Source organism: Anopheles coluzzii, chromosome 2, assembly GCF_943734685.1.
Source record: "Anopheles coluzzii chromosome 2, AcolN3, whole genome shotgun sequence".
NCBI lineage: Eukaryota > Metazoa > Arthropoda > Insecta > Diptera > Culicidae > Anopheles > Anopheles coluzzii.
The window spans coordinates 88,099,360-88,115,253 of NC_064670.1; the positions used below are offsets into that span (position 1 = coordinate 88,099,360).

At 44.2% G+C, this 15,894-nt stretch overlaps 5 protein-coding genes across 6 annotated transcripts; 3 read left to right on the forward strand and 2 right to left on the reverse strand.

Annotated features, from left to right (window-relative positions):
* Positions 1-1,903: 1,903 nt before the first annotated feature.
* On the forward strand, positions 1,904-3,738 carry LOC120949961 (cell division control protein 6 homolog). Its single transcript, XM_040367629.2, has 2 exons — positions 1,904-2,419; positions 2,484-3,738. Exons 1-2 carry the CDS (start codon positions 2,049-2,051, stop codon positions 3,523-3,525), a joined length of 1,413 nt encoding a protein of 470 aa, XP_040223563.2. The 5' UTR covers positions 1,904-2,048; the 3' UTR covers positions 3,526-3,738.
* An 83-nt stretch (positions 3,739-3,821) lies between these two features.
* On the forward strand, positions 3,822-5,212 carry LOC120949963 (intraflagellar transport protein 46 homolog). Of its 2 annotated transcripts, none has more exons than XM_049606779.1 (4): positions 3,822-4,015; positions 4,092-4,161; positions 4,252-4,604; positions 4,687-5,212. In XM_049606779.1, the coding sequence occupies exons 1-4, from the start codon at positions 3,830-3,832 to the stop codon at positions 5,113-5,115; spliced, it is 1,038 nt and encodes a 345-aa protein (XP_049462736.1). In that variant the 5' UTR covers positions 3,822-3,829; the 3' UTR covers positions 5,116-5,212. The 2 variants fall into 2 exon arrangements, with proteins under 2 accessions (XP_049462736.1, XP_040223566.2); XM_040367632.2 differs by having other exon boundaries at positions 4,300-4,604.
* LOC120949962 (uncharacterized) lies at positions 5,142-8,760 on the reverse strand. The gene is made up of 6 exons (XM_040367630.2): positions 8,511-8,760; positions 8,277-8,388; positions 7,994-8,200; positions 7,803-7,928; positions 5,795-5,905; positions 5,142-5,720 (listed from the first exon to the last, which is right to left on the reverse strand). The coding sequence occupies exons 1-6, from the start codon at positions 8,542-8,544 to the stop codon at positions 5,252-5,254; spliced, it is 1,059 nt and encodes a 352-aa protein (XP_040223564.2). The 5' UTR covers positions 8,545-8,760; the 3' UTR covers positions 5,142-5,251.
* A 420-nt stretch (positions 8,761-9,180) lies between these two features.
* Positions 9,181-10,156, forward strand: LOC120949966 (dynein light chain Tctex-type 5-B). The gene is made up of 4 exons (XM_049606780.1): positions 9,181-9,350; positions 9,427-9,468; positions 9,537-9,629; positions 9,725-10,156. Exons 1-4 carry the CDS (start codon positions 9,201-9,203, stop codon positions 10,088-10,090), a joined length of 651 nt encoding a protein of 216 aa, XP_049462737.1. The 5' UTR covers positions 9,181-9,200; the 3' UTR covers positions 10,091-10,156.
* Positions 10,123-11,448, reverse strand: LOC120949964 (uncharacterized). The gene is made up of 2 exons (XM_040367633.2): positions 10,647-11,448; positions 10,123-10,562 (listed from the first exon to the last, which is right to left on the reverse strand). The coding sequence occupies exons 1-2, from the start codon at positions 11,152-11,154 to the stop codon at positions 10,450-10,452; spliced, it is 621 nt and encodes a 206-aa protein (XP_040223567.2). The 5' UTR covers positions 11,155-11,448; the 3' UTR covers positions 10,123-10,449.
* Positions 11,449-15,894: the final 4,446 nt, after the last annotated feature.

Here is a 15,894-nt window from a genome sequence, read left to right on the forward strand (position 1 = left end):
AACTTATTAGAACTCTGCAGGATCATGAGAATATCCGAAACGTGAAAGTGACCCCAAACCCATTCCAATCGCTCAACTACCTCGAACCTCGTCGAATTTGTTAACCTCTGCCACAGAACCATCGAGGACGGCCTTCAGGTCGATGCCGTGTACACGGACATCATGGCAGCTTTTAGATAGTGTTCCTCACGCCTTACTACTGGCCAACCAGCTTCGAAACGATTACGCACTAGACAGCTGTATACTTGAGCGTAAAAACTGAGGTAGGGATCTTGGAGTGCTCCTTGATGAGAAGTTGAGCTTCCATGACCAGCTTGACGACGCCGTAACCAAGCCGTAATTCAATGCTGTCTGAGATCGTAACGAACATGACAAGTCACGAACTGCATTTCTAAATTGTATTCGTTTTGTGCGTTCTTTATCGACTTGACAAGATTGTACTAATTTAAAACACTGGAGTATCTGTCGGTCTCGTATTAGCCGGTCTCGTAGTACAGTCGTCAACTCGTACGACTTAACAACATGCCCGTAATGGGTTCAATCCCCAAATAGACCGCGCCGCCATACGTAGGACTGACTATCCTGCTATGGGGGGGAATCAATTAGTCACTGAAAGCCAAGCCCACAAGTGGGTACAGGCAGGCCTTGACCGACATCGGTTGTTGAGCCAAAGAAGAAGAAGAAGGAGTATCTGTCTCAACATTAGGGTCTTCTGTCTCCTGAACCTGCACAGTTTCTGAAACTGATGGTAAACATTTCCCAAATGTGGAACCGATACTGAAGCTCTCCTGAAGCTACCCAAGCGCCACAAATTAAGCTTAAACGACTGGAAAATTGAATATCCATAGAAAAAAAATGAAAGCTCCACAGCTTCATTGGTTTGATCAATAGATGGCGTATTAAAACTAATCATTATATTGCTATCCTTTTCTTATAATGTGTTTCGACAAGTTTCTTCTTATTATGACCTATATAGCCTTCTAACTTTCTGAGCAAAAATCAATATAAATAGTCGTGTGGTCAGATACGTGGGTATCAACAGCAACGACCATTATTCGAATCTCACTTGCTTCAGTGCTGGTGGTTTCCGTTGGAGTTTAGTATTTAAACAATCGTATCGCCGTTCTGGTTCTAGCGATGCATAACTTCAATGCGAAACCATACAACAGTACAGAGGAAATGAGAAAGCTCTCCTCCAAGCGATGAAGCTCCACTGGTTGGGTATCCCACCAACAGAGAGCCCCACCAGCTTTTTTGCTATTTTTAGAATGCATGAGTCGTTTGCCGTCTGCTAAAAGAAGTCTTTCTATATTCCGTTTAGGTAGAGAACTTGAGTCGTTTAGAAGCAGTTTAGTGGTCGTTTAGTGGATTTTTGGCACTTGGATACCCTCTTAACCAGGCGTCAAAGGTAATTCCAAATATTTATCGCTCATGGAACCAGGTTCAGAATCCATGCGAGCAGTTCCTGAATCCGATTCCAAGCATGAATCCTAAACTACATTCGAAGCTTCATTACTCGTCAATTGTAAACATTAAATTGTAGACATTAAGTGAGAATTTTACTTCATATCAACAAATCTAGCACGACGTATTTATGACTATCTATTTTTATGTAACGGAAAAATTAAATTAAATGCTCTTGTACGCTCCATTCCCGTATGCCCATCCCTACAATTTAGCGTCTTGTTTGATAGTGATGTACGTAGCTTTCGCTGAACATTAGTTCCAGAAGAATTGTATCGACATTTATTTTTAAACCGATGTCCATCTAAGATGCTGCAAAATTTTAAAATCTAAATTGGTTTTTAGATATTTTAGATAAAATGTTTGATTCAAAAATTGCCAAACAAACCTATCCAACATTTGTATTCTCGCACTAGGAACGGATCGCATCGCCGGATAGGATATGATTCAGTCTCGGATCGTGCTGAACATGTCCCCCCCCACCACTATACACATCAGCTGTTGCACGGGCGGGAAAACGAGACAGCTTTGTGCGCGAATTGTTCACAGCGGTGAAAACAGTGCCCAAGCACACAAGTCCGACCATGCATCGCCGCACGCGCCTAAGTTTACGTTCCTCTTCAATCAACGACAAGGAAAACGAACACGAACAAGCGCAACTAACAGCTTCGCCCAGAAAGCGTCGCTCGAAAGTGACGGACAGTGGTGTGAAAGATGCCGAACTGCCGGAAGAAGACGGCGCTAGGTCACCGAAAAAAGTGGCCCGCAAAGCCGGTCGCCCTCGAGTACTACCACCGGCCGAGGAGGACGTGGAGGAGCTGGAAGATGCAGCACACGGTACAGGTGCGTCCGATTTGGTAGGGAAACTGCCCGAACGGGAGAAAGAGTACGATGAGCTGGTTGGCTTCGTGGAGGGTGTGTTGAGTTCCGATGGGTCGGGAAGTTTGTACATCAGGTAAGCAAGACTATTCGCTGGCTCTTATCGCAATCGGTTAACGCGTTTCTGTTTCCCTTCTCAGCGGTCCGCCGGGCACGGGCAAGACGGCCACCCTGCAGCGGATACTGAATCATCCCTCGTTCGCGAAGAAGCTGAAACCCGTCTACATCAACTGCACCTCGATCAAGAGTGTGGGCAGCATCTATAAAAAGATCTCGGAAGAGCTGGGCCTGAAGGTAGGTGGCACCACGGAAAAGCAGTACCAGGGAGCGATAGAGGCGCACCTGGAGCGAAAGCACAAAACCATCATGCTGGTGCTGGACGAGATCGATCAGCTGTCGAGCAGCAAGCAAACCATCCTGTACAGCATCTTCGAATGGCCGGCCCGGCCGACCGCCCGGCTCATCCTGATCGGTATTGCCAACGCGCTCGATCTTACCGATCGGCTGCTCGCCCGGCTGCAGGCCCGCTGCGAGCTAAAGCCACAGCTGATACAGTTCCTACCGTACACGAAGCAACAGATCGTGGCCATACTGAAGGCTAGTCTGGAGGAGTCCAACTCGCTGTCGCGCTTTCCCGAGGCGGCCCTGGGGCTGCTTGCCGCCAAGGTGGCCTCCACCTCGGGTGACATCCGGCGCGCCCTGTTCATTGCGCGGCGGCTGGTCGAGAGCGCGAAAAAGGAGGACCGCAAAACGGGCTCGTCGGGCGCGCCGACCGTGGTCAGCATGGGCCAGGTGATGGCGGTGCTGAAGCAGGTGTACGGTGCGTCCCAGACGCTCGGCAACGATCTCGAGGAGGGTTTCCCGCTGCAGCAAAAAATTCTCATCTGCTCGCTGATGCTGATGCTGAAGCACGGCAAGAACAAGGACATCACCGTCGGCAAGCTGTACGATGTGTACAAGGCGATCTGCACCAAGCGCAACATACAGGCCGTTGACCAGACGGAGTTCATCAGCCTGTGCACGCTGGTGGAGACGCGCGGCATTGTCCGGCTGCAGGGCAAGAAAGAGCCGAGGATGCACCGCGTCTGTCTGCAGTGGGACGAGCAGGAGGTCACCTCGGCCCTGAACGACAAGCAGCTGATTGCGAGCATTCTCAGTGATGTTTCCTGCTTGGGGAAGTAGTAGTGTAAATGCGGAATTATTTTAAGCTTATTTATAGTGAATTTCTTCTCCTCCGTGAGTGTGTGTGTGTGTGTGCGTAAAATTTGTGACGAAATTTAAATAAAAGAAGAAGAAAAAGGAAATCCCTCGAAGAATTGTACGGATAGAATGAATCCGAATAAAATCGTTCCGACCGTTGCCATGGTGACGCGCCCCTTTGTTGCCCCAAACAAACGCTTATTTGGAGTAGAAGAAAAAAGCTGCCCTCCAGAGAAAACAACCAGCCGGGTGGTGCGTTATTTACGCACGAAAACTACAGTGAACGATGGATTTGTATGACGAAATGTACGAAATTAAAAATGGCCGCGAAATTGACGACAGTCCACCGCCGGATCTGGACGTTTCCGGTTCGCTGCAGTTCATCAACCAGGAGGACGAGGACGAGGACGAGGAGGAGGAGGAGGATGACGACCACGAGGACCATCGTTCGGAAGAAAGGCCACTGAGAAAGGTAAGCACCGGGTGGGAGTGTGCGAAGGCCCAACAGAAGGATGAAGTAATTCCATTCTTACTTACCCGCCCGGTAGGAAAGCTTCAACGAAAGTCATCCAATGAGTTTGCTCGAGGAAGTACCGAAAGCGGGCCGTATCGGTGCAGGTTAGTTGCCGTTTAGATTGTGTCTGTTGCCTGTTAAATGTCACCTGTGCTTCCCTTTCTGTCTGTACGTTTGTGTCTGGGTTTGTCTAGAGTCGAACCCGAAACGAGACAACCTGCGTAAGCACGATTCCCTTACAGACAGCAGCGCCAGCATGTCGGAGGACGAGAAGGAACCGGCGAAGAAGCTGGTCGAGGAGAAGGAGTTCAACCCGAAGCTGTACGATAACATCGACGCACCGAGCGAGGTCAAGGATCTGTTCCAGTACATCCCGCGCTACACGCCCCAGCGGATCGCGATCGACTTCAAGCTGAAGATCTTCATCCCGGAGTTTATACCGGCGGTCGGTGATATCGATGCGTTTCTGAAGGTTTGCCCACCGGGCCCGGTGAGCGAGAAGAAGAGCAAGAAGCTAAACGGTCACATCCAGAACCTTGGATTAATGGTAGGAATGTGGGGTTGTTTTTGGGCACGCCTTTCAAAGCCGCCACTAATGATCCCTTTTGTTCTCTCTCTCTCCGCCACAGATCCTGGACGAGCCGTGCGGCGACCAGAGCGACAGCGTGCTGCTACAGATGAAGCTACGTTCGATCTTTACCAAACCGATCGAAACACCTTCGGCGATCGTGCGCAGTGCGCGGGATATCGATCGCTGGATCACGGAGATCCAGTCCCTGCGGGCCAGCCAATCGATCCAGAGCGTCAACGCCCAGAAGCAACCGGTCGTGAACATCGACAGCCTGATGTCGGAATGGCCGGAGGAGATGGAGCGTACGCTCGATGCGCTTGGGTTCCCGCCCGCCAAGCTGGACTGCAGCCTAACGAACTACGTGAAGATCGTGTGCAACATTTTCGACATTCCGCTGCCGGCCGGCGAAAGCCAGACGGACTACATCTACGCGCTGTACAATCTGTTCAATCTGTTTCTGGCCATCAAGCAGCAAAACAGCCTCTAAGGGCTCCTAAGCAAAGAAGACACTGGTTGTAGTCGTAAAAAGGTTAGTTTGCATTTCACCAAAGTTACATAAAAATAGATAACAGACAGCTTACAGATAGTTACAGACAAACATGAAATAGATAATTACGCGCCGTTTACTTCAAGATGCGTACGTACGCATCCGTCACACCAAACGCGTAGATGGCCAAAAACGGGAAGTAGGTGATCAGAAACCGGGACATTACCATCTGCATGTTAAAGTACCACCGGAGAAGGGCAATGTTTAGCAAAACCGATTGGATGTAGCACACACAGTAGAGGATAAACCGGGCGTACCGGCTGAACTGTTCGTAGGGCCGAAGACGCGATTCCGATTCCTTCACACCCGGCGTCGCCTCATCCGCCCAGTAGTGATAGCCGGGTATGTTGTTAAGGCGCATCGTCAGGAACAGGAAGCTATCGAACTCGACTAACGGATTGAAGCACCACAAACCTTCGATGAGCGCTTTGCCCATTTTGACAAATTCGGCCGTGCGTTGGAGCAGGGCAGGTTGCAATATTTCGTTTGCTATCAGCGACATCCGCTGCTCGGTGGTTTCGAACCGATCGGTGCAAGCGTTGAATCTGAAGCATGGAAGAAAACACGGTTATTTACACGGGCTTTGGGAAGCAACTGGCGAAAGATCGCTGTAACTGACCTCTCTTCGATGCCCATCATGTGGCCAATCACGCGCCACATGTGCACGAACGCATCCATGTCCTTCGGGTCGTACTGGACGCCAAGCTTGCGGTGGCTAATAATGATGTAGCTAAAAGTAAACAATACAGGAATGAATGGGTTGGCACTGGAATTCGGCTTTGGTGTACAACAGAGACCCCGTACTGGGCAAATTTAATCATTTAATAATTATTTAACAGAATTCTAAAGCAATTAAGCTGATTTGCGACACGTTCAGATGGTTAAGAATGAAATGGAATATAATTTTACGGGAAAAATACTTAATTTTTAATACTTAAAAATACGGGAAAAAATAAATACTTCTCAAATTTTTTTTTAAAATTATCAACTGTTACACAACAAAATTAACAAAACCAAATTATTTAGTATTTAAATTTAGAAAACACTCATGATATTTTCGTTTTGTTTATGCTTCTTTATATACATATGTTTGTACCCTTATCAACCTATGACGAACTTTAAGAAATTAATAACCGACAACCTTTTTAAAAATTAAATTCCCACTCGTGCTCAACAATCGAGATCTTTTAACATTTCTTTTAAATTATGATAATCTTCAAAAGTATAAATTTGATAAAAAAGTAGTTTAAATTAACAATCCCAAAACATTGCTTTAAAATACGATAATGTTAAAAAATACATATTTATTTAAAAAAGTTGCTACAATTAACAGTTTCAAAACTGTACAGCAGAGGTTGGCAAAAAATATATATATAAAACATATACCGTATTGATTGGAATTACGGACGCTTAAGGCATTTTTGGCATTTAATATTTTCTTATTAATTCAATTTTAATCGGTCAAACTTATGCATTGCTCCCGTTTCTAAAGCAAACCTTCTACATTTAAGAAAAAAATAAAGATTTTCAATAGTTTTACTCGAGACATTAGAAACAATCATAAAATTGCATCGATATTTTGATTCAAATTCCCAAAAGTATCGAGCTCATGTTTCAGAGTAGGGACATTTTGATTCAAATTCCGGACAGCCTCAACTGCAACACATTTTTCTACTACACATTCCGGACAATACAATTTTAGTTTTTAATTTAATACAGAATTTAATACATGATTTAGTGAAATTCAGACCACAATATGATAAAACACTGTTGCTATCAGGTTTATAACTACTTCTACAATTGATTCCGATGATCTTCAATGCATATGGACAAGATTAATAGGAATTTTAGACGAAATTACACTGTCGTCGGTATGAAGCAAAACTGCTAAGAAAGCCTCAGGTGGTGAACTAACCGACAGAAAATTTTTATTTACTGTGGCATCAGGACCTACTAGAGGTCAGACACATTTTTAATTGGTTCTAGTACATCATGGCAATTATGAAAAAAATAAAAGCAGTATAGCCAAGAACTGGATATGAAGAAATTCAATAAAAACAAGCCGAATGTCCGGAAATTGAAGCTGTAAGTAAATTGCATCATAACGGCAAGTGCGCAAGTTGTAGCTTTGTCCAATAGTATGAAAACAAAAATTAAAAAATTATCGCTAATATAATTTAAAACTGTATTTTACGCCCATACAAGCTTTAAAGAGTAGATATTTGTTCATAAAATGTAAACTGTGTGTTTTCTTTTGAATAAAATATGTTTTTAAGTAACTTTTTGAACATTTATCCAAACCCACGATTTTAATGATATCTTTCTTCCATCATTAGGAAAAAATAATTTTAGGAAGCTGAACAACATATTAAAAAAGCTATTTTTCATAATTGTCCAACGCATTCTCTATCCGCACAATTGAATGGAAAGTTCAAAGTTCAATTAATTGCAATGTGTTTTACTCAAGACCAGATCCTCAGAACATTATTTTCGTACACATTCTAATGTCGTTTGTTAGTGCGATTTTTTTTGGTACAATTTAGCAAATCACCGTTACCCGGTCCGTGTAATCATCTAATGATCGGTTGCAAGAGGTTAATTACTGTTTTTTTTTGCGCCATACTTACCCAATGAAGCCAAACTGAGTGATCGCCATGTCTCGCTGGGAGATGATCATGCCCGGACGAACGCTCGATGCCTGTCTGCTCACACCGGCGTGAGTTTTTCTCACAAACGATATCGATTTCCAGGCTCTTTATGGACGAATAAAACGAATTAGATTACAAACTACAAATTCTTTTAAAACGAAAGCCATTACCTAGACGTGGGAACGAAATCCTCGAAGTACCATTCCAGCGTATGCATGATGGTGGCAACGTAACGCCGGTAGGCCGTCCGCGGCTCGGACGATTGGTTTGTGTGGACCAGCACGCGCAAAATCGACGGCACCGTAATGATGGCGAGCAGTCCGCACAGCTTACCGACGAACATCGCGTAAAAGTTGCGCCTGAAGTAATCTTGTGCCCTACAAATGGGGAGAAAATCCGGTTGATAACTCCGATCGATTTCACCTCCACGGTGCAACAACGGATTTCCAGTACCTTTTAATCTTCCCATCGTCGTACCACTCGGGAAGCTCGATGTCGCCGTAATCCACCGAAATGTTCGCACCCTGGTCGAGTGTCTCCAAATAACTCGCTTCCGGGCGATTCCCTGCCAAATTGGTCAGATTGGCCACGATGAGACGAAGAGAAAGCGCGCCCAACGGACCCAAGCGGGCAGAGGAGCGGTAAGTGGAAGCTGAAGAAGCGAGCAGTCAATCAGCATTTGCTTACCTGGACCTACGTCACTGGTTTCTGTTGCGCTCATGGTGCATGTCCGGGATGTTTCTTATCCGATTAGATTATGGCCACGACCAAGACTGCAGAATTTGGTGTTTTGTTGTTTGTCCTCTCTTCGGGAAAGGTCGATTCCGAGGGGTTACGCGATTATCTTTCGACTGATCGTATTGTTCGCTGCATTTTGTTTACGTACCGAGCAGAGCGAGATGATTGCTGCTTGGTTGGCGATGGGGGAAAGAGGCAACAGATAGCACAGAAGACGTACCGAGAAAGAGAGAGAACGATGTGAGAAGAGAGCGCGTGAGCGAGGGTGTGAGATGGGAGTACCAGTGAGATAAATTGAGGAATTCCAAGCGTTTTTAACCCTTGAAGTATTTTTCACGTAATTTAAATTGTAAAATAAATTCAAATTGGCTTCAAATTATAAAATAAATTTAAATTGGCTTTTTTCTTAACTTTCTTTATAATTAGTAGAATCTACATACAGCCGTCCCTCACTGGTTGAACATCGATTGCACGCCAACTATTCAATGTTTGCTGCATGCATAGTAGGCTGTGATTTAATGTTTGGCAAAAAGCATTTCATAACCCCAAAAAATTGTCTAATTTAGTTTCATTTTGTAACTAGTTTTCTTTAATTAATTTTTTTTTTAAATATTGAAACATGAAAAGCGCCAAGGTAAGATGTTTTCAGATGTATATACAAAATCTAATTTATTTAATTGCAATTTTCTCCCTTCTAAAAACGATGGAGAAAAGGCGAAACGTCCTAAAAAAATCGGGTTTGTTGATCCACAAGGAGATACGGAGACCTTGGACACGCGAAAAAGCTATGTAAGTGTTTGTACTGTAATTTGTTACAAAAGTTTGTTAAAAAAAACTCCTTATAAAATGCATCTTTCTTCGGTAGCGGAAATCAACATACCCCCGGGAAAGCTTGTCAGCTCTAGCGGTAAGACAGGTGTGAAAATGTTTGAAAGAAATATTTTAAAATCATCACTCTCTCTTTATCTCCGATAGCGAAAATCCTCCGTACTGATACTGTCCCGCCTGATGGGTCCGCCGATGACTTCCTCAAAGATCGACCGGGGCCTGTACGATCGGACCAGCATGGTAAGGCGGGTTTGGCATTTTCGTTCTTTTTCCCCCCCATTTTTCCCCCTGAACACAACAACACGCGTGGCGTATAACGTCGTTCTATCATGCAGTACGTAGTGCCACGGTTTCAAAACACGTTTCGCATGGAGTCGAAGAACCCGTTCCGGCGCGAAGTGATGCAGTCGATGATGGGTCACTTTTTGCACACCTACCTCGACGAGTACAAGTATGTGGCGAAGCGGGCCAAACGGTTGGCGGAAAATTTAAGCGAAGAGTTGCGCAATCAGTTCAAGCTTTGCCAGTTCGAACGGTACCGGTACGTGGCGCTCGTGACGGTGGGCGACAAGAAGATGCAAAACTTCCGGTGTGTTGCCCGCGCTCTATGGGATCCGGAGAAGGACGATTGCATCAGCTGTACGTACGAGGCGCCACCGTTCTTCGTCGTGGCCAGCGTTTGGACGGTGTATTATGAGTGAGTGCGCCTTTTTGAAATCTGAACAGCCGGGCATGTTGTAATACATTGGCGTTTATTAGAAATTCTACTTCGTTTCGTTGAGCGATTAATTTAATGTATGGAGATGATGAAGCTTGGCGTGTGGACCCTGTCTTCCCGTTTATCCATTCTTTGAATGGCTTTGGGTAGGGGCGAATAATTTACATGCTTTCTATAGCTAGACACCGACATCATACTCTATAGCTGGTCACTAGACATAGTGCGTTCCCTTTATGGCGCTGGTTTAGAATGGGGAAACTGCATTTACAAGCTGAGCTGGAGTTCACGTGCACAGCAAATTCTACGCTATTAAGATAAAGCTTAAACTTCATAACCTAACTTCTACCTATTAGCCTCGTCATACGTTCGTTTCGCAGGAACACTAAGCAGTTTGGTCGTAGCAGGCGTCGATGCGCTCGGGTACAGATCATATTTGGCCGGTTCCAGCATCGAATCTGAAATGCGATCGAAGCAAAAGCATTACCTTTCCGAAACCCTTCAGTTGGTGTGTCCAACCCCCCCCCCCAACCCCAATTTACCTTCCTCTCCCTGCAGTGCATCGAACGGAACGGGACTGCCGAGCTTCCGTTTCTCTCCGCGAATCGTGGGCGCATCACAGGCAAATTCATCACACGAAACCAGATGCGGTATATCGTCGATCGAGTTGCAGGAATCGTACCGCATCGAAATACCTTCGCTCGACTCGAACGAACCCTGGGACGATTCGGGACCGCACTGGTCAAAATTCATAGCTATTTTCTTCTTCGGCACCTCTTCTTCTGCCCCTCGTGCCGCTTCGTCAGCCGATACAGTGGTGGTTGGCTTCGTACGCGCCAGCCTCAGCCCACTTCCGGAAGGCTGGGGCGTGCTCGTGAAAGAGTAGCGCGCTGAATGTTGCTCCTCAGCGCACGGTTCCTCAATGTCGTAGTTAATAACCAGCGCTTGCATCTGCTCCTCGAACTCCCTGGCGTACTGCGAGTCGGAGGAATTGACGTACGGGCTGTGGGATTCCCTGCGCAGCTCGCGAACGAAACTGGAGTACTCCATGTTGCTTCCTACTCCACTTTCAAGCAGTTCTTCCGGGCGGTACAGTTTGCGATGCTCCGATTGCTGTGATTGCAAGCAAGCACACACAACGAAACTGCGCTGGAGTGGTTAGCAGCTTACAGCCGCTATCTTGTAACTATGGCAACGCGCACTAATGCAGAATATACGCTTGCTTTGGTGTACATTGCTCAAGAAAGTAAAGCTAATCGATAATAACTTAAACTAACTACGACACAGTGCGGTCGATCGATTTTTAATCGAAGCGGGATATTTTGTTTTGGTTTCCTTTCGACCTTTGACAGCCGTTTGCGTCCAAACAAACTGAAGTGCCGCGGTTACAATCCAGGCTGGTTCATGGTGGTGTGGTAGCAGCCATTTTGAAGTTTCAAATATTAACGGAAGCTATCGGAATTGTTTGTGATGGTGCAAAAAAGGTAAATAATTTCATTACACAAATAAAGCTTAAAATACAGTACAACGTCGATTAATTGGGGGCGGATTGACCGGCGGGTGGCTTAACCGTGCGCATAAATGTGACAGCTCTTCAAGCGTACGGCGAAAATTTCCAGCGATAGTCAAGTAGGAAACCAATTTTTTGTGCAGCTCTGTAGTTTCTAGTGATATTTTCGAAATTCATTTTTGTTCATGAACAGTTGTTAAACCTGTAATTATTGATTAAAATAATATTCTACTAACGATTAATTGATTGACTGATTTTTGACGGTCCAGTCTATTTGTGGTGAGCGGCAGTACCAGGGGCGACTACCGATTTGGATGAGTTTGGTGACTGAGGGGAGTGTTAGCGTGGTGAAGTCGGCATTTGTCCTTTTTCTCCATCATTCGTCCTGCAGCTGCTATGGGGCTTGGATTGGTACAAAGGAGGTTGCAGTCTCCTAATTCTTGCAGTAGAGTGGTGCTGTTGTTGTTGTTGTTGTTTATTGTATTAAGTGATTGGCCAAACAAGCGGCCTTATCACTGAATTAAAACTAAAACTTAAATAACTAACGCAGTGTACAATGACAAGACGGATCAACAGAATCTAGTAGGTAGGTGCCAGTCAAATAAAATGTAACGCTGATTAAACTTACGGGCCATCGCAGTCATTGGGTCCTTCTCGCTGTATGTAAGGCTGGAAATAGACGAACCGAGATCATCGCGGTACCGCGAAAATCGCGTATGACTTGAGCTCTCAATTATGTTATAAAATCTGACAGATAGGCGAGATAATCGCGGTTCGTGTATGGAACCATCCGAGGTCTGGTGACGATTGAATGTGCCAAGAAGAAATATTTTTCTATCAATTTGCGAATCAAATTATTTATTTCACATACAAAATAATAAAATGCAAAATAAAATACAAAACTAATTTCTTGACACGAGTTTTCACACAAATCCGCCAGAAAAAGTAAAAATAATCGGTTCGCGCTACCGCGAAAATCTCAGCAATACCGAAGTTGGGTATCTCTGCGAAACAGCAGGCGCGATTGGAGGCGCGGAAGATTTGACAGCTCAACTGTTCTACAACTGTTATAAACAAGGCGCGAATTTCGCGGTACCGCGACGATCTCGGTTCGTCTATTTCCAGCCTAAGGTCAGTTCTTATTAGTCTGTAGTTACGGAACACTCTAGGAGGGACATTTATGTTGACTCTAGCCAGTAGTTCTGGTGAATCTATCTCACCGACAATAAGTTTGGACAAAAACGTACATTGGGCATTATCACGTCTCCTAGCAAGTGTGTCCAGACCAAACAACAAACAACGAGTATGATACGATGGACGAGGGGTTACATTACGCCACGGAGTGAAGTGTAGGACAATACGAGTAACTCTCTTTTGGACAGCTTCTATTCTATTGGACCAAACACTAGAGAATGGACACCAAACTGTAGAACTAAACTCGAGGATGGAACGAACATAGGACTTGTACAGAGTTAACATGCAGTGTGGGTCATTGAGTTCTCTCGAATGTCGACGAATAAATCCTAGCATTTTGTTAGCTTTGTCTAAAATATCACAGTAATGTTGTCGGAAATCTAGTTTGCGATCCAGGGTGACTCCTAAATCCCTGACCGTATTGCACCGCGGTAGACACAAGATATGCTATAGATATACCTTATCGGACTAGCTATTCTAAAGAAAGACATTGACGTACACTTATCAACAGAAATCAGCAGGTCGTTATTGATACACCAGTCAGAGAAAACATCAATCGATCTTTGCAGAGAAAGAGAGTCGGAAGTGTTACGTACGATACGAAACAGCCTAACATCATCCGCATAAAGCAGACAATCTGCTTCCGTAATGGCCAGTGTGACGTCGTTAATAAAAAGCGAGAACAGCAGTGGTCCCAAGTTGCTGCCCTGAGGGACGCCAGATGCTATTTATTTTTGGACATTTTTCCATTTCCGGGAAGCTATTCCAATGCCATAAAGTAATTTTGGAAGAATCTAGCAGTTAATGATTTGTAGTTGTGTTTGGCGGAAGGCGCGATGTTGACCGGTGCCAAGCATTCTGAAAAATATTAATACGGTTCTTTGCTTCTCTTTTGACCCGTGTAGTGTGTACAGGCGTCCCCCGAGTTACGACCTCCTCGAGTTACGACGATTCGCAGATACGACGATTTTGATTTTGACAGTTAAAAGTTGTCATCTACAAGAAATTGATGTATTTTTTGGAATATCTGCGCTGATAACCGTTATACACACATTTCCAAAGATTCCACAACTGGCCTATCTTGAATATCTATATTGTGTACGGTTTAAAAAATATAATAATTACATTATCGAACATTATTTTAAATAAAATACCCGATATTATAAATTCCATCTCTTCAACTTCGGTTATAAACTTTATATTCATAGATATTCGATATACGACTTTTTCGACTTACGCCTTGTTTTGGGACATTTTTTCGGTCCCAAATACAGTCGTATCTCGGGGGACACCTGTACTTTAAATGTTAGGTGACGATCAAAAGTCACTTCTCAGATATCGGCTGATATCCAGAAGATAAAGTTCCAATTAAAACTTTAAAAGTGAAATTTGAAAGGAAGCTTTGAAGATACGCTGTGACGCAAACATCTTGGTCGCAAAAATCTTGGTCCATAATTTTTGGTCGCATAATTCTTGGTCGCAAAAGTCTTGGTCGCAACAATACTGCTCTCAAAAATCTTGGTCGCTTAATTCTTGGTCGCATAATTCTTGGTCGCATAATTCTTGGTCGCAAAACTCTTGGTAGCAGAAAATCTTGGACGCATAATTCTTGGTCGTAAAATTGGTGGTCGCAAACATCTTGATTGCAAAACTCTTGGTCGCAAAATTCTTGGTCGCATAATTCTTGGTCGCAAACATCTTGGTCGCAAACATCTTGGTCGCAAAACTCTTGGTCGCAAAAATCTTGGTTACATTATTTTTGGTCGCACAATTCTTCATCGCATAATTTTTGGTCGCATAATTCTTGGTCGCAAAAATCTTGGTCGCAAACATCTTGGTCGCAAAACTCTTGGTCGCAAAAATCCTGGTCGTAAAAATGTTTGACACAAAAAATGTTTGGCTGTGGAATCAACTCCAGTATCGACAATAGCGCCATCCGACTATCAGACCATACCTCAATCTTCACCGTAGAAGCAATACCCCTTTTAATTGCAGCTAACGAAGACCTACGCAAAGACAAACCCAACGTGATCTTCAACGACAGTGCAAGTGTTCTTCAGACACTTGAATCTGGAACCACTCTGCGCATTCTGCTGGATTCCTGACCACACAGTTATTCAGGGAAACGATATTGCAGACCGACTGGCCAACGCAAGACGTAATAACCTGGCCTGCTGCCATAACACTCTTGCACGCCGTGACTTCATTCGTCTTTGCAAAACCATCATCGCCAATAGTTACGGGTATTGGGTTAGCAGCGGTCGCTCGCTCCTGAGAACCATCAAGATCACCACACCACCATTAAAAGACCATCCATTACATCAAGACCAGAGAAATCTATCGCGACTTCGGATTGGACACACCCGGCTCACCCACACCTTTTTATTGCAAAAATCCAGCCCAACACTATGCAGTTTCTGTGGCGTCGACATCACCGTCCACCTCATCTTAACCGAATCCCATGGATATACTGCAGAACGCATCACCTGCAAATTGGACCACTATCTTCTCACCAGACAGCTATTGCCAGCGTAAACTTTTAAAATTCCTCCGTATTACTAACCTTTATAAACCTTTATAAACGTATTACTAACTCTAACCAAAACCACATGAATAACAAACAAATAATTTAATAAAATCAACGGATAGTTTTAAGGAAATCGAGACTTCCCGTTATAAGGTAATTGCAAGCCACAAATGGCTTCCAAAGACGAATGTTAGATTTTAAGTATTTAATTAATTCACCGATTAGAAGAGGCGAATGAGCCCAACGCCCAGTAAATAACAAAATTCCACATGGACCGCTCTTAGCGATTGAATAGAGCAGCTTCAACATGCCTGTTGTTACGTGTGTGTATATTGCAATCAAATATAGACACTAGAGCATAAGTTTGCTGAATCCACGAGAAAAACCAGTGCTTGGAGTACTCTACTACAAGCAATACGGTCAATACTTCCTGATCATGCCTTGACTTTTCAATCTCTTATTTTCTCTGTTTTATACAATATTAATTCAAGCAAGAGGATTCTGTTTGCAAACTATATCATCCATATTGTTGGAAACAACACTATTGTGATTGATTTAG

What these genes read in the sequence shown, in the direction of transcription:
- LOC120949966 (XM_049606780.1), top strand. Translation starts at nt 9,201, where the DNA reads ATGTTTTCAGATGTATATACAAAATCTAATTTATTTAATTGCAATTTT. An exon ending in AAAGCTTGTCAGCTCTAGCG is followed by an intron (nt 9,469 to 9,536) that starts GTAAGACAGGTG and finishes TATCTCCGATAG; the next exon opens with CGAAAATCCTCCGTACTGAT. An exon ending in TGTACGATCGGACCAGCATG is followed by an intron (nt 9,630 to 9,724) that starts GTAAGGCGGGTT and finishes TCTATCATGCAG; the next exon opens with TACGTAGTGCCACGGTTTCA.
- LOC120949964 (XM_040367633.2), bottom strand. Translation starts at nt 11,154, where the DNA reads ATGGAGTACTCCAGTTTCGTTCGCGAGCTGCGCAGGGAATCCCACAGC. An exon ending in TGCACTGCAGGGAGAGGAAG is followed by an intron (nt 10,563 to 10,646) that starts GTAAATTGGGGT and finishes ATCGCATTTCAG; the next exon opens with ATTCGATGCTGGAACCGGCC.
- LOC120949963 (XM_049606779.1), top strand. Translation starts at nt 3,830, where the DNA reads ATGGATTTGTATGACGAAATGTACGAAATTAAAAATGGCCGCGAAATT. An exon ending in AGCGGGCCGTATCGGTGCAG is followed by an intron (nt 4,162 to 4,251) that starts GTTAGTTGCCGT and finishes GGGTTTGTCTAG; the next exon opens with AGTCGAACCCGAAACGAGAC. An exon ending in TCCAGAACCTTGGATTAATG is followed by an intron (nt 4,605 to 4,686) that starts GTAGGAATGTGG and finishes TCTCCGCCACAG; the next exon opens with ATCCTGGACGAGCCGTGCGG.
- LOC120949962 (XM_040367630.2), bottom strand. Translation starts at nt 8,544, where the DNA reads ATGAGCGCAACAGAAACCAGTGACGTAGGTCCAG. An exon ending in GATTTCGTTCCCACGTCTAG is followed by an intron (nt 7,929 to 7,993) that starts GTAATGGCTTTC and finishes TCGTCCATAAAG; the next exon opens with AGCCTGGAAATCGATATCGT. An exon ending in ACTCAGTTTGGCTTCATTGG is followed by an intron (nt 5,906 to 7,802) that starts GTAAGTATGGCG and finishes GTTTACTTTTAG; the next exon opens with CTACATCATTATTAGCCACC.
- LOC120949961 (XM_040367629.2), top strand. Translation starts at nt 2,049, where the DNA reads ATGCATCGCCGCACGCGCCTAAGTTTACGTTCCTCTTCAATCAACGAC. An exon ending in TCGGGAAGTTTGTACATCAG is followed by an intron (nt 2,420 to 2,483) that starts GTAAGCAAGACT and finishes TTCCCTTCTCAG; the next exon opens with CGGTCCGCCGGGCACGGGCA.